Genomic DNA, 13667 nt, shown 5'->3' with positions numbered 1-13667 from the left:
TTCTACCATTTTGCTCTGCTTCTTTTTGCTTTTAACATCTCTAATTTCCCTGTGTTGCTTGAATGTATTTGTTTTAACTTTAATTATAATTTCTTTATAATTCTGTCATATAGACAATATTTTTCTGAAAAACATTAGCCAGTTGAGTGTAGCAGTTCTGTGCAATTAGCAGCTCTACAACTTGGTACGGGCACTGTAGACAAACTTTTTGTGACTCATAAAGCTCCTACCTTCTCATTGCATAAATCAAAAATATTGTCTATTTCTTGACGTAATTACAGAACACTTCTTAGGCTGATGGAATCCTGAACAAGTATCTTTGTGGTTATCTGTGTCAAGCTGAGGGATCCTCCTATACTGTTTTTCTAAACACTGTTGTAACTGGGATCTTCCACTGTTGCCTAAGCTAATGTATCTTTTGGCAGTTGTTCTGGAAGCTTCCAAAGGCCTCTTATTAAATACAGCGTTATGCCTCTGCTCGAGTTTTGCTTAACAGCAAAACCATGCACATTTCTGGTCAGAGTTACTTGCATATTTGAACAGTAAAACAGTGGCAGATTCATTGCAAAACACAGGTGTGGGTTTACTAACTGATTTCTATGAAGTAGATAATGCTTTAAGTACGCCTAGTGTATGGCAGAAGATCACAATCTGGAGTTGTCAGGTTGCCTGCAGAGGTTTGTCTTGCCCAGAAAGGTTTGTTGAGGACATAAAAATTTAAATCTTTAGACAAGAGTTTGTTCTACTCTGTGAAACTTGGAATTCTAAGTAGTTACCTACATGCACTATCATTTTATATTTGTGTATGTGTAGGAAGAGTATCTACACATTTGTACACTCACGAGCTTATTTGTTGATCATATCCTTATGGTTTAAAAAAAGAAAACTTTTTAATTCAGAAAGCAAGACTAAACAGAAATAAGGGACAGTGTTTGTCTGACTCTTACCTAACCCTTAAATATACTTCACCACTAATAACTTTGAATACTAACTATACTTATTTTGCTGAAGCCAACCTTTCAGTGTGTGGTCCTCTGACCTCTCTAGCATTTAGAACATACTCTTCATTCTCACTGTCCATGTTTTATAAAGCTTGTGGTACAGTGCAGCTTTCCATTGTGAAGCCAAGTAGATATTTTTTTTTCATTAGAAAGCCACATGCTTGGTAAAATTCTGAAAAGTATTTCCTGCAACTGGGAGGATGAAGGGTATATTGTAAAAGCTACCTCAAGAAAATTGCCTACATTTTCCCTTCATTTGTCATGCATACAGAAAAATCCTGTAATTCAGACTGCCCTGTTCCTTCCATGTGAGGAACATCCCCTCGAGTAAAACTTTAAAATGTTAGTTTTACTTTTTGAATTGTGGTAATCCACACCTTAACGCAGGAAAATCAATATTCTTGTTAATATTTTATTACACTGATTTTTACTTTAGTGTGTTTAGAAAGTCTTCTCTGGTGCAAACAGGGACACAGAACTCTAGACTGTTTGTAACCCTGTGCTATGGTGATGAAACTATTGGCATGGTCAGAACATTGGAGGTTGCCTTTGATTTTGAATACTCTTTTTGAATTCACTGTGTCAAAGGTCACAGAGACAGCATGGAGTTACAGCGGTTTAAAGAGGTGGCAAGCAAAATGAAAGAGAGAAGTGCTGATATTGAGGTAAGCATGGAAGACATTCTGTTAGATGTGTTAATGGGGATAATTCTCCTTTAACCACAACTTCGCAATGCATTTTGAGAAAGTCTAAGTGCAAATAAAATCAAAGAACTTGCAAAATGCACCCTGGAAGGATTGTGTGTCTGGTTTGTGATTTAAAAAAAATCTAGTGAAAACTCATGCGACCTTAACTACACATCAAGTACTGACTGTTTCATAATGTGATACTAATGAAATATTAAACAAAACTCAGGTTGTGAAAGCTGAGATGACTACAACTGTGAATTGAGATAAAATTATCCTGTAATTAGTGTTTAATGAAACATGTGGCACTCATAAATTTCAAGATCAGCATTTAGGAAGATTTCAGTTATTTATATTTTATAGAGCAAGATGATAATGTATCTGATTTTTTAAAGTGACAAAAGTTGTTCATTATGCTTCCAAGAAGAAAAGGCCTTTCTAATAAACTTGTCATAAACTCAAATGTATGTATAATTTCCATGTTCTGAAAGAATAAAAATAGCTAAACAGAGAGTGACTAATCATAACTGACTTGTCTTCTGAATGCTATAAAATGTGTAAAAAGGCAAGTTTTCTCACTGTAGCTGTTAAATTAGTAAATATGAGTTACCATTTGCAGTTACCCCTCAGCTGAGGGAGAATCTGACTTGAGAATTGCATGATGACCATTTGCAATGTCAGTGTTCTGTTGATCTGGATTGTCTGATAAGTATAATGTGTGACCTTAAAGCTTTTAGTGTGTGTGTATTTTTGGCATAGGTTTTCTGGTAATAATGTTTACAGTTTGCTTTGTTCTTTCTTTAACAGGAGCAACAGGAAGACTTCAAAAAAGCAATACTGGAGGGCATAGAGACAACCAGACTTCAAGTAAGTAGTGAAGGTTTCCATTTATTGAGACATTATTTTCACCAGATACTGAATGTATTCTTTACAGTGAAAACAGGGAAAAAAAGTTGTACAGTTGAACCTTTGTACAAATACAGCTGGATGTCTCCTTGATGTAGGTCTAAATCATTCTGGTATTTGACACTATTGGGATGAAAAATCCAGTAGCATTTCCAGACAGTATTGCTGTTCTTAGATGCTTAGTAACAGAGTTATCCCATCTTTACCGGTGGGACCGGTTTGATTCTAACCTTTCCTGTAGGCGCTACAGTCATTGGTTGTAAGATGATGAAGATGTATGCTGAACGCTGAAATGCATATAGACCTAAAAATGGGTCTTCAGAAGATACTTCCAACAGGTGCATTCTCTGTGTTGCATTGCAGTAGAGTGTTCAGGGATGGAAAGAAATAGTCTTTCTCTTACATTCATATGTATGTATGTGTATATATATACACACCTATATGTATATGTATGTGTGTATGTATACATAAACACACACAGTTACCCATGTTTTTGACACACATTCACATACACACAGGCATGTGTGTATGTGTTCAGGTGTGTGTGTGTGTATAAGGGTGAAAAAGGGTGGTAATGATTTCCTAATTGTTATAAATCTTGGAATCAAAAGCAGGGCATAGTTCATAGAACATTCCAAGTTCTGCCTTTTATTGTTCAAAATCTTGAGGTTTTTACATTTTATTTAGGTAATTGTTGGAATTAATAAACTGGTTGTGAAGAATGTTCCAGCCCTATGTCACTTGATGTGTAGTTCTGTTTGTGATGAAACTGCCTTTCTCCTTTTTTACAAAAGAAATATTTTGTTGTCAAAAGCAGACCACCTCCGTAGATACTCATAAAGTATGTGATTATTATTAAGGAATATATCCTTGAGGAAATTCCATTCATAAACTGTAAATTTTTATGTGGCAAGACTTCTCTAGATTTGTTTCTATTTTCAGTGGGTTCAAACTGAACTTCAGTTTCTTTCTCCCAGAACTACATCCTTAAATAAGAACTGGTAGCTAACAAAGGCATGTGACAGAATAGCTGAAGTTTGTGCTGGTAATGTACATTTCTGTAGTTGTATTTACGTGTAATGCTCTCTTTAAAAGAACTCTTTCAGTATGGCTCAGTAGTCAACGTGCACCTAAAAATGTCAGAGCTGATGGTGTGCTGTGAAGAGCATTTTAACTGAATTATGCACTCAGCTTGTACCTTTTTGTGCAAGGTATTTGAGGTACATCCAGAAGGTTAAAATAAATAATAATGAAAAGAAACCTGATGGTCCGAGAAAAGAGAACTGGGCAGATTTTAATGATGAATAATGATACTTGTTTGATCTTTTTAGGGCCTTCAAACTGATGGTGGTCTAAGACAATCTAGTTCTTGTGGTGGGTCTACTGATCCTCTGGCAGCCCATGCAGAACAATGTAAGTGTGTTGTCTCTTCAGGTGACCTAATTTTATCTATAAATTGTGTTGATAATGTGTATTCCAAGAACATGCAAAGGAAACACAAGAAGTTAAAGTGTCTTAAGATATTTTCATGGTTGGTGCTACTTTAATTTGCTCCTGTGTCTCCTTGTGGTTCTTCTAGTCATGCCAGCTGAATTCTGTTACCTTGTATTTGGCACAGATAGCTAGAGTCATAAAAAGCTAAGTGATGTAATCAGGGCTGTGCTGGAAACTTGCAAAGATCAAATACTTGTGGATCAGGCTTTTTTTAATGAACCACATTAAGCTGTCTAGTTGCTCACTTTGTTAGGAAATAGGTAGCTAACAATGACACATGCTATTCTTTGTCCAGTTACAAATCTCTTTCATTCATAGTATACAGCAAGAGTAGAAGGGCATCGACTGAAGACACTCAGCAGGTAGACTCCAAAGCAGCCCTACTGACGGTTTGTATCAACTTTTTTGTTGTTGTTAAGCAGAACTAGAAACTGAGCAAATAGAAGAAACAGGTTTTGTAAAGAGTAATACTGATTTGTGGATTCATTTGTTCAGAGGCAACAGAAGGAGGCCTGTTTTGGCTCAGAGAAGAAGTGTGTGTTCTTGACAACATTTTGTGTATATTCTCACTGTGAAAACCTACGTTTCCTTCTGTTTATGGGAAAAAACTCCCACTTATTGTTTGAGAAGAGAATTGCTTATATAATCCATAAAACACTAGTGAAGGTGATCAGGAGTAGTCAGCATAGATTCACCAAAGGGAAATCATGCTTAAACAATCTAATTGCCTTCTGCAGTGGGACAACTGGATGGATGGATGAGGGGAGAGCAGTGGATGCTGTCTACCTGGACTTCAGTAGGGCTTTTGACACTGTCTCCCGTGACATCCTCCTAGGCGAGCTCAGGAAGTATGGGCTGTATAGGTGGATGGTGAGGTGGATTGAGAACTGCAAGAATGGTGGAGCTCAGAGGGTTGTCAGTAGCACAATGTGTAGTTGGAGACCTGTAACTAGCAGTGTCCCTCAGGGGTCAATAGAAGGTCCAGGACTGTTAAACTTATTCATCAATGACTTGGATGGAGGCATAGAGTGCCTTCTCAGCAAGTTCGCTGATGGTACAACACTGGGAGGAGTGACTGATAAACCAGAAGGCTGTGCTGTCATTCAGCAAGACCTGAAAAGGCTGGAGAGATGGGCAGAGATGAACCTCATGGAATTCAGCAAAGGCAAGTGCAGGGTCCTGCACCTGGGGAGGAATAACCGCATGCACCAGTACAGGTTGGGGGCTGACCTGCTGGAAAACAGCTCTGTGGAGAGGGACCTGAGTGTCCTGGTGGATAAGTTAACCATGAGCCAGCAGTGTGGCCTTCTGGCCAAGAAGGCCAGTGGTATCCTTGGGTGCATTAGTAAGAGCATTCCCAACAGGTTGAGGGAGGTAGTTCTCCTCTGTGCGGCCCTCGTGAGGCCTCACTGGAGTACTGTGTCCTGTTCTGGGCTCCCCAGTACAAGGAAGACAAGGAACTATTGGAAAGGGTCCATCAGAGGGCTGGTAGAATGATGATCAGTCTGGAGCATGTCCCTGATGAGGAAAGGCTGAGGGAGCTGGGCCTGTTTAGCCTAGAGAAGAAGAGGCTCAGGAGGAATCTGATGAGTATATAAGTATATGAAAGGAGGGTGTCAAGAGGAGGGTGCCAGATTTTTCTCAGTGGTACCAGGCAATAGGTCAGATGCAATGGGCATTAACTAAAACATGGAGTTCCACCTGAACACAAGGAAGAACTTCACTGTGAGGGTGACTGAGCATTGGAATAGGTTGCCCTGAGAGGTTGTGGAGTCTCCTTCCCTGGAGATATTCAAGAGTCATCTGGAAGCAATCCTGAGTAATGTGCTGTAGGTGACCCTGCTTGTGCTTGAGCAAGGATGTTGCACTAGGTGACCTCCAATGGTCCCTTCCAACTGCAGCCATTCTGTGATTCTGTGAATATACAGCCTTATCCTTTTAATTGTAGTTACCATTTCTAACTTTTATTAGAGTCTTTGCATTCAACTGCAGTTCAGTACAGTCTGATGAAGTATTTCCAATAAATAGGCTGTACTGGAAGGTCTTAAAATACATTTCTACACCAGCCCCAATTAAATATGCTCTTCTTTCCTTACAAAACTGAAACCTTCTTTGTTTTTCCTTTCTTTTATTCCAAAGGATTGGTTACAAGGTAGACCTTCAAATAGCGGTCAAATGTAAGTAAGCTTTCTACTAATGGAGCAATTTTATTACTCTGTATTTCCATTTGGGTTTTTTTGTGTGTTGTCTTTGACTGTGGTGGTGTTCAGTTGCATTTAATGAAAAAACAAGGCTTTAGGGCTTTTTTTTCCCCTAATAAATAACTGAATGTGTTCACTGGAATGCTTTGACAGGTTCTATTTAGATTAATGGGGTCACATGTCAGAGGGCAAAACATGCCCTTAAATGAAAATGACTGTGTTGACACTTATTAAGGAGCTAGCTTCCTGGTAAAGGACTTTCCCCAGCCTTCCAAACAGTAAACCTTCTCTGGAATTGTGCAGACGTTGCTCTTGTTGCCAATTATCCCCTGAGTTAACTGTTAAAGCCATTACCTGATTAACCTGATAACAGAAGGGTAAGCTCTTGTGAACAAGTTAATTAAAAGCACCTCTGTGGGAAAGAGCGCTTGTGATGCAAACTTTGCATAATGTTGTGCGTGACTTGGTGATATTTAAAGTAGAGCTCTGAAAACATGAGATTACTTAACAGCCTTCCATTACTGCTTTGTAATTAAGAAACCTGTACTGCCCTTGAAAATTAGGATAAAAGTAGTGTTGTGAGGTTAACAGGGTGACCTAGGATGATGTGTCAGAATCGGTGAATACACAGTTAAGTTTTCAAGTAGTAATGACTGTTTTTGTGGCATTTCACAGGCCTTCTGAAGAAGATGCATTGAATGGTAAGTTTGTTTCTGCTGTAAACAAGCTGGGAGGCGTTCATACAAGCAGCTGTTCGGGTCTCCATGAGAATGTATTTAACTACTGATCATTTGGAACTAGCATAATAGTGTGATTATCATTATTACTATTATTTTAAAAATCTCTTTCAGGCATTGCTTCTCCTTTCAAGCCTATCATGGATATCAATTACTATTATTCAGGTTAGTTCCTCTTATGAACTCATGTTCATGTTTTTATTGATACTTATTAGATCTTTAACAAATACTGTAATTTTCCTCTAGCTGTAGAAAGAAATAACTTGATGAGATTATCACAGAGCATTCCATTTACTCCTGTGCCTCCAAGAGGTAAGAATTGTACTCCTTGTTGCTGCTTCATGGTGGTCTTTTGAGGGAAGAAAACAAAAGTAAACTCTGTGCAGATACATTCTAATGCAGAATGATTAAGCCAGATTCCACACTTGCATACAGTAAGTGTGAAAAGTCTTAATGCGCAAAAGGAAGTCTAGTGTTGGTCTTGCAACACTCAGAAATGTAAATGAGTATGACACCTTTTCTAGGGCAGCTCACTTCATTAGGACATCTGTATTTAATTGTAGTTGTCCTCAGAAGAGGTGATACAGTGAGGATGGTATTGTACTAACAGTTTTTGTAGCAAACTATTCTGGATGGATTCCTTTAAGTTGTCTTGGTTTGTATAAACTGTAAGCAAACATTTATTCAGTGTTCTTAAAGCTGTTTGAACAGTGTCATTAATAGTTCAAATTAGGAGGACAGAACTGCTGTGCTACTTTGCTGCTGTATGAAAGAAGTTGGAGAGCGGTCTTCCCCTGGGTTGTTTAAATTTTTTGTTAATTTAGGATGTTAGTAACAACATAATATAGCAGCGTGTTCAAGTCTAAGAAACCGTAGGTTTAAAGTGTTTTTAAACTTGGAAAATTGAGTGCAGTACTTGCTTTTTGTATTGTAACGCAGGTGAACCAGTCACTGTGTATCGCCTTGAAGAAAGCTCTCCCAGCATCTTGAACAACAGCATGTCTTCCTGGTCACAGCTAGGGCTCTGTGCTAAAATTGAATTTTTAAGTAAGGAGGAGATGGGAGGAGGTTTACGTCGAGCTCTCAAAGTAGTATGCACGTGGTCAGAGTATGATATCCTGAAATCTGGACATCTTTATATCATCAAGTCTTTTCTTCCTGAAGTTGTGAATACTTGGTCAAGCATTTATAAGGAGGATACTGTATTACACTTGTGCTTGAGAGTAAGTTTTATCCTTGTCAGTTATTAAACATAAACATTGAATGTTGAATTAGAATTCTACCTCTCTCACTCCCTCCCCTCAAACTAGTGTATACTTATTTAAACAAAGGTTAGTGTGGGATTCTGTGTGAGCTGAAGGGTTAAAAACTTCAAATGTAGACATAATTTAAAGAAGAATTCAGATATCGTGTAATTTGTTACTCTGCCTTGTGGGAATAGACACGGACTGTTCCTGCTGCCGTTTGCCTCAACGTTCGCTGTCGTACAATGCAGCTAATGACGTACGGGCTTTGCATTGCAGGAAATCCAGCAGCAGAGGGCAGCACAGAAGCTCACTTTTGCTTTCAATCAAATGAAACCCAAATCCATTCCGTACTCTCCAAGGTGAGTGTATTTAAACTTCTGCCGTGCGGCATGCTTTTGACACAGAAGCTGCCTGCAGGGTTGTTGACAGACAGATCAAATATATTAAGGTATAGAGGTGTCTCAGGACATTACTATGAATGTGTCAAGCAGAGTTATCCTTGTCAGTGTTTTGTATTGTTACTTTTTTGCACCAGTTCTGTATGAAGACAGGCGGAGGAGGTTGGGGCTGTTCAGCCAGGAGAAGAGAAGGCTGCGTGGAGACCTCATAGCAGCCTTCCAGTATCTGAAGGGGGCCTATAGGGATGCTGGGGAGGGACTCTTCATTAGGGACTGTAGTGACAGGACAAGGGGTAACAGGTTAAAACTTAAACAGGGGAAGTTTAGATTGGATCTAAGGAAGAAATTCTTTTCCTGTTAGGGTGGTGAGGCACTGGAATGGGTTGCCCAGGGAGGTTGTGAATGCTCCATCCCTGGTGGCATTCAAGGCCAGGCTGGACAGAGCCTTGGGTGGCATGGTTTAGTGTGAGGTGTCCCTGCCCATGGCAGGGGGGGTTGGAACTGGATGATCTTAAGGTCCTTTCCAACCCTAACTATTCTATGATTCTAATTGAAGAACATAAATGACTTCTGAATAACTTGAAACTATTACACAATTATTAGTGAAACAAAAAAAATCTAGTAGCAGTGATATATTTTCTATTTATTTTGGAAATCTATTCATTAAATATGCTTTTTACTAGGTTCCTGGAAGTTTTCCTGTTATATTGCCACTCTGCTGGCCAGTGGTTTGCAGTTGAAGAGTGCATGACTGGAGAGTTCAGAAAATATAACAACAATAATGGTGATGAAATAATTCCAACTAACATGCTGGAGGAGGTTATGCTAGCTTTCAGCCACTGGACGTATGAGTATACAAGAGGAGAATTGTTGGTACTAGATCTGCAAGGTAATGTGCTTATTTTGAAACGGATTGGGGCCACAGTATGTGGTAATTTCTTTTGTGATAGTGTTTTATTAAGGATGTGTATGTCTGTAATAAATAGCAAACATTTTTTTTAGTGCATTTTAGTGTAGTTAATCTGAACCCATGGTGGTTGATGTTGGAAGAGACGTCTAAGAGTATCAAGTCCCACTGCTAACCCAGCACTGCCAAGTTCATCCCTAAACTGTGTGTGTCCCTAAGCACCACATCTACACATCATATCCAATCCAAATCTCCTGTGGCCATTTCCTCTTCTCCTATCACTTGTTACTTGGGAGACCCCCACCTTGCTACAGCCTCCTTTCAGGTAGCTGTAGAGGGCAACAAGGTCTCCCCTGAGCCACCTTTTCTGTAGGCTGAACAAACCCAGTTCCCTTGGCTGCAACTTACAAGACTCGTGCTCTAGGCCCTTCACTGGCTTTGTTGTTCTGATACGCATTAAATCTCACAGCAACACTGGGGATATAAATATATGTATATTTTCCCAACAATATGCACCATAAGAAAATTTCTGGGGTTTGGCACATTCCTGTAGTGCCAGTGTAGTTCCTGTGTTTACCCTGAGTTGGATGTCGGGTATTCTGGCTGTGAGAACTGGATAGGAAACGTCTTTGTTGCAGGTGAAAACTGAAGTTAGGAATTGCAGGCAGATGTAAAAATAGGTGGAAGAAATCTGAAAAGTACTAAATGTTTGTTTAGGGGCAATTTTTGTAAGGGTAGAATATCACATAGCATTTGTGATTGGGTTGGGCTTGGGGTGTTGGGTTTTTTCTGCTTGTATTCTTGGGGAAGCTGAGAAGTCATAGCTAAGGATGCCGAGGCTTTTCAGTATTAATGCATTTATGCAATGTATCAGATTTAACTTTTTCTTCATGTGCTGTCTGAAGGTGTTGGTGAAAATTTGACAGATCCCTCTGTGATAAAGGCTGGAGAAAAAAGGTAAGGTTAAAGAAGGGTGTAAAGAAAAGTAGTGTAAAGCTTTCACCAGAGAACACTTGTAACCCATGCTGATGTGCACTTTATTTCCAAGGTCATATGATATGGTGTTTGGTCCTGCCAATTTGGGAGAGGATGCAATAAAAAACTTCAGAGCGAAGCATCACTGTAATTCCTGCTGCAGGAAACTTAAACTTCCTGGTAAGAGTTGGTTGCTGTATTTCTTTGTCTGAGACACTCATCAGATCTTGTATGATGTAAATGTAATGAAATAGTTACGTGGTGCTGTGCAAGTGGACTAAGTTGTAAACAGCAGGTTTAGAACTTTATTTCTAAAGCGATGTGCCATTTTAAGATGAAGTAACTGAGATGAGCTGTGATGTTTGGGGTTGCTTGTTTTTTGGCTGCTTTTTAAAATCACAGGTCTGCAGGAATTCGTTCTGTTAAAGTAATTTCAGATTTTTTTGCTGCATGGATGACACTATGCTCATCTCAAACCTTGAAACTGTTTCTCTGATTCAGGCTTTTAGATCCAGCAGAACAGCGCTAAGGAACTGTCACAGTTCCTGCCTATTTCACACTTTGAGATTCTTTCTCACGTGAAGACATGTTATTTATTGTAAATTTGAGTTGTAAATCCTGGTAACATCAAAACAGATCATGGAAGGATCTGATTTCCATGGGAAGCTGACACAATACTCGCTGTAATATCTATAAGTAAAATAATTCTGAGGTTTCCATCACTTTTAAAAGCAGAGCTTTAGGCTTCTGTTGAGATGCATGATAAAAGCATCCTCTTCTGAGACAGTGAAATTATCCTTTACAAGTACATGTGCATACCCCATTCTTTGAAAGGCATTTATGCCCCATTGATTCTACCAGCTCAAGAAATGGTAATTCAATAAGACTTTGTTTTGTTTGTACAGATCTGAAGAGGAATGATTACACACCTGACAAGATCATATTTCCTCAGGATGAATCCCCTGAATTGACAATTCAGCCTGGAAGCTGCACCAAAGAATCCGATTCAGCTAATTCTATTCGATTGATGCTCTAATGATGTGACCAAATCAGCGGCTTCATCCAAACTTCATGGAATGTCACAGAGTTGTCACTTAGCTTTCCTTCACTGTAATTAAAAGATGTGTCAAAACGATGATTGCTGACTTGTAAGTGGGATTTTGGCTGGTTCATAATCTAAGGACCTAAGAACTTGTGATAATCATCTGCAGAGAACTGCGTGGCGGCTGCTCATTTTAAAGGTGGAATAATGACAAGTATCTCAGAATTGGTTTTAAAGGGGCTTTTTAGCAGAAGGTTTATTTTTTATTGTGTTCTGGTTTCATGGAGGATTTTCTCTCTGTAGTCCTGTGGTGCGCAGTATGCCTTCCACCAGAAGGATTTTGGTAGTTGGTGTTTTAAAGTAATGCTTTTGTCTGTTTGGCAGCTGTCTTACTTACTGTCAATCAGCAAAAGACAGGAGAAAGCACCTACCTCTGTAATGCCAGGGTATTCTTTGAGTAGGTTTGGAAGTATTCCACTAATATTTTCTCACCAGATGTCTTTTCATCTGGCCTTTTGAAGAGGACAGAGCCAAATGAGGTGTATATGTGATGCCAGTAGGCTGAGGTTGAAGGTAGGAACTTGATCTGTTCCAATAGTGAGAGTCTCCCAAATCTCCTCAGTCTTGATTCAGCTTCACAGCTGTAATGCTGTTTGGTTTGGGTTTTGTTTTTTGTATTTTGTTTCCTGTGTGTGTGAAGAATAGAGCCCTAATTGTGCATAATGAAATTTGTTTTACACATTTCAATTTTACCAGGTCACTGTCAAATAGTAACAAAGCCATGATAGACTGGTATAAACATATTGAATAGAAGAAATAGTATGTGTTGGTCCAAATAAGTTGCCTTGTGAGAACACAAGTTGGAAGTGCTTTTCCTCGTATATAGTGACTGCTTCTGAAGTTATGCCTTCCAAAGAGCTTGTAAAACCAGTATATCAAACCCGAATGTACACAGAACTTGTAAATGTATTTAAAATTGTGTAGAATACATCTTTAATGTTATGTTATCTGTGGTACTTATTTAAGAGAGACTAGGGTTGGATTAGCATCGTGTAAAGTATGGGAGATTGCAATGCACCTTCATGCCAATAAAATGTAATTTAACTGTCCCAAATATTGTTGAGCATTCAGCAAGGAAGAACTGTTGTCCAACTGAAGTTTCATGCTGCGATTTTCTTTTGTTACATAGGTACTAATTTGTAATTTTTAATTAAAAGGGCAGTATATAGCTCTATAAATTTTTTATTCAGTAGTGTATCTTATAGATACAGACCTAAGGCACGAACACAATAGCTGTTTAAATGGTGTTTTATGTTTGATGGGGAAAGGTGAAATGTTATAAGGATATAATACTGTATACATTTTGTATATCATTAAATCTTTAAAGAATCTAAAATAAATTTATTCTTGTTTACAGACTTCTGCTGTCCACATGAGTCTGAAAGGTGGCTTGGGTGGATTTATGTAACTCTTTGTGTGGAAAAGTAGAATTTGCCATGCTGGGTCAGAGCAGTTGCCCACCTTTGAGGTATCTCAACTATGACTAACACCAGAAACTGGGAGGAAGGGGAGGAGTGAAAACTCTCATAGAAGACAAATGTGATGAGATTAATAATGAGATAAAGATGTCTTAAAGCTCTTGACAATGTTCATTTTAAATTAGGAGCTGCTGCTTGCAGCCCTTATGTTGCTGTGAGGCAGTAGGCAGGTATTCAAGAGGTACTTAGACCTTTGTGATGCTACATTCTTAGCCAAATAACAGCAACAGTTAATCTGTAAGAGAGGCTGGCAGTGAGGCTGGCTTTCCAAATTGAGAGTGGTTTAGGTGTTATGAAAATGTTCTTCCTATTTCATACACTGAATTTGGTCACATTTTGGTTAAATCGTAAATAGAAGTTAAGTAACCTTTTGTTTCCTGACAAATACTTAACAGTGCACAGTTGATATTTAGAGCCATGATACCCATTTGTAGGTGTTTGGCCCGTTTCTTATTCCTTGGCAAATACAGGTGTAACTTGTGTGTGATGGTGGGGGTGTGACTGCGGGGAGTGCTGCAGTGACTGTGGCCTGAAG

General features: G+C 38.9%; 1 protein-coding gene across 1 annotated transcript in view; it reads left to right on the top strand.

Moving 5' to 3' along the window:
- The window catches only part of TRPM7 (transient receptor potential cation channel subfamily M member 7), a 58673-nt gene extending 45661 nt beyond the window's left edge, over window positions 1-13012 (top strand). Inside the window, exons 27-40 of the mRNA XM_061446886.1 lie at window positions 1590-1666; window positions 2495-2554; window positions 3925-4006; window positions 4406-4476; window positions 6227-6264; window positions 6964-6989; window positions 7140-7190; window positions 7272-7337; window positions 7965-8248; window positions 8549-8631; window positions 9354-9559; window positions 10483-10534; window positions 10626-10732; window positions 11458-13012. Coding sequence (XP_061302870.1) covers window positions 1590-1666; window positions 2495-2554; window positions 3925-4006; window positions 4406-4476; window positions 6227-6264; window positions 6964-6989; window positions 7140-7190; window positions 7272-7337; window positions 7965-8248; window positions 8549-8631; window positions 9354-9559; window positions 10483-10534; window positions 10626-10732; window positions 11458-11588 — 1334 coding nt within the window. The 3' untranslated portion in view covers window positions 11589-13012. The remainder of the gene's footprint in view (window positions 1-1589; window positions 1667-2494; window positions 2555-3924; window positions 4007-4405; window positions 4477-6226; window positions 6265-6963; window positions 6990-7139; window positions 7191-7271; window positions 7338-7964; window positions 8249-8548; window positions 8632-9353; window positions 9560-10482; window positions 10535-10625; window positions 10733-11457) is intronic.
- The last annotated feature ends 655 nt before the right edge of the window (window positions 13013-13667 follow it).

This window comes from Pezoporus flaviventris, unplaced genomic scaffold (assembly GCF_033815535.1).
Source record: "Pezoporus flaviventris isolate CSIRO_AGI_PZ_B2104156 unplaced genomic scaffold, CSIRO_AGI_Pfla_v1 ptg000006l, whole genome shotgun sequence".
In the NCBI taxonomy this organism is placed as follows: Eukaryota; Metazoa; Chordata; class Aves; order Psittaciformes; family Psittacidae; genus Pezoporus; species Pezoporus flaviventris.
Note: the sequence above shows the minus strand (reverse complement) of the source record. Positions and strands in the feature narration are given on the sequence as shown.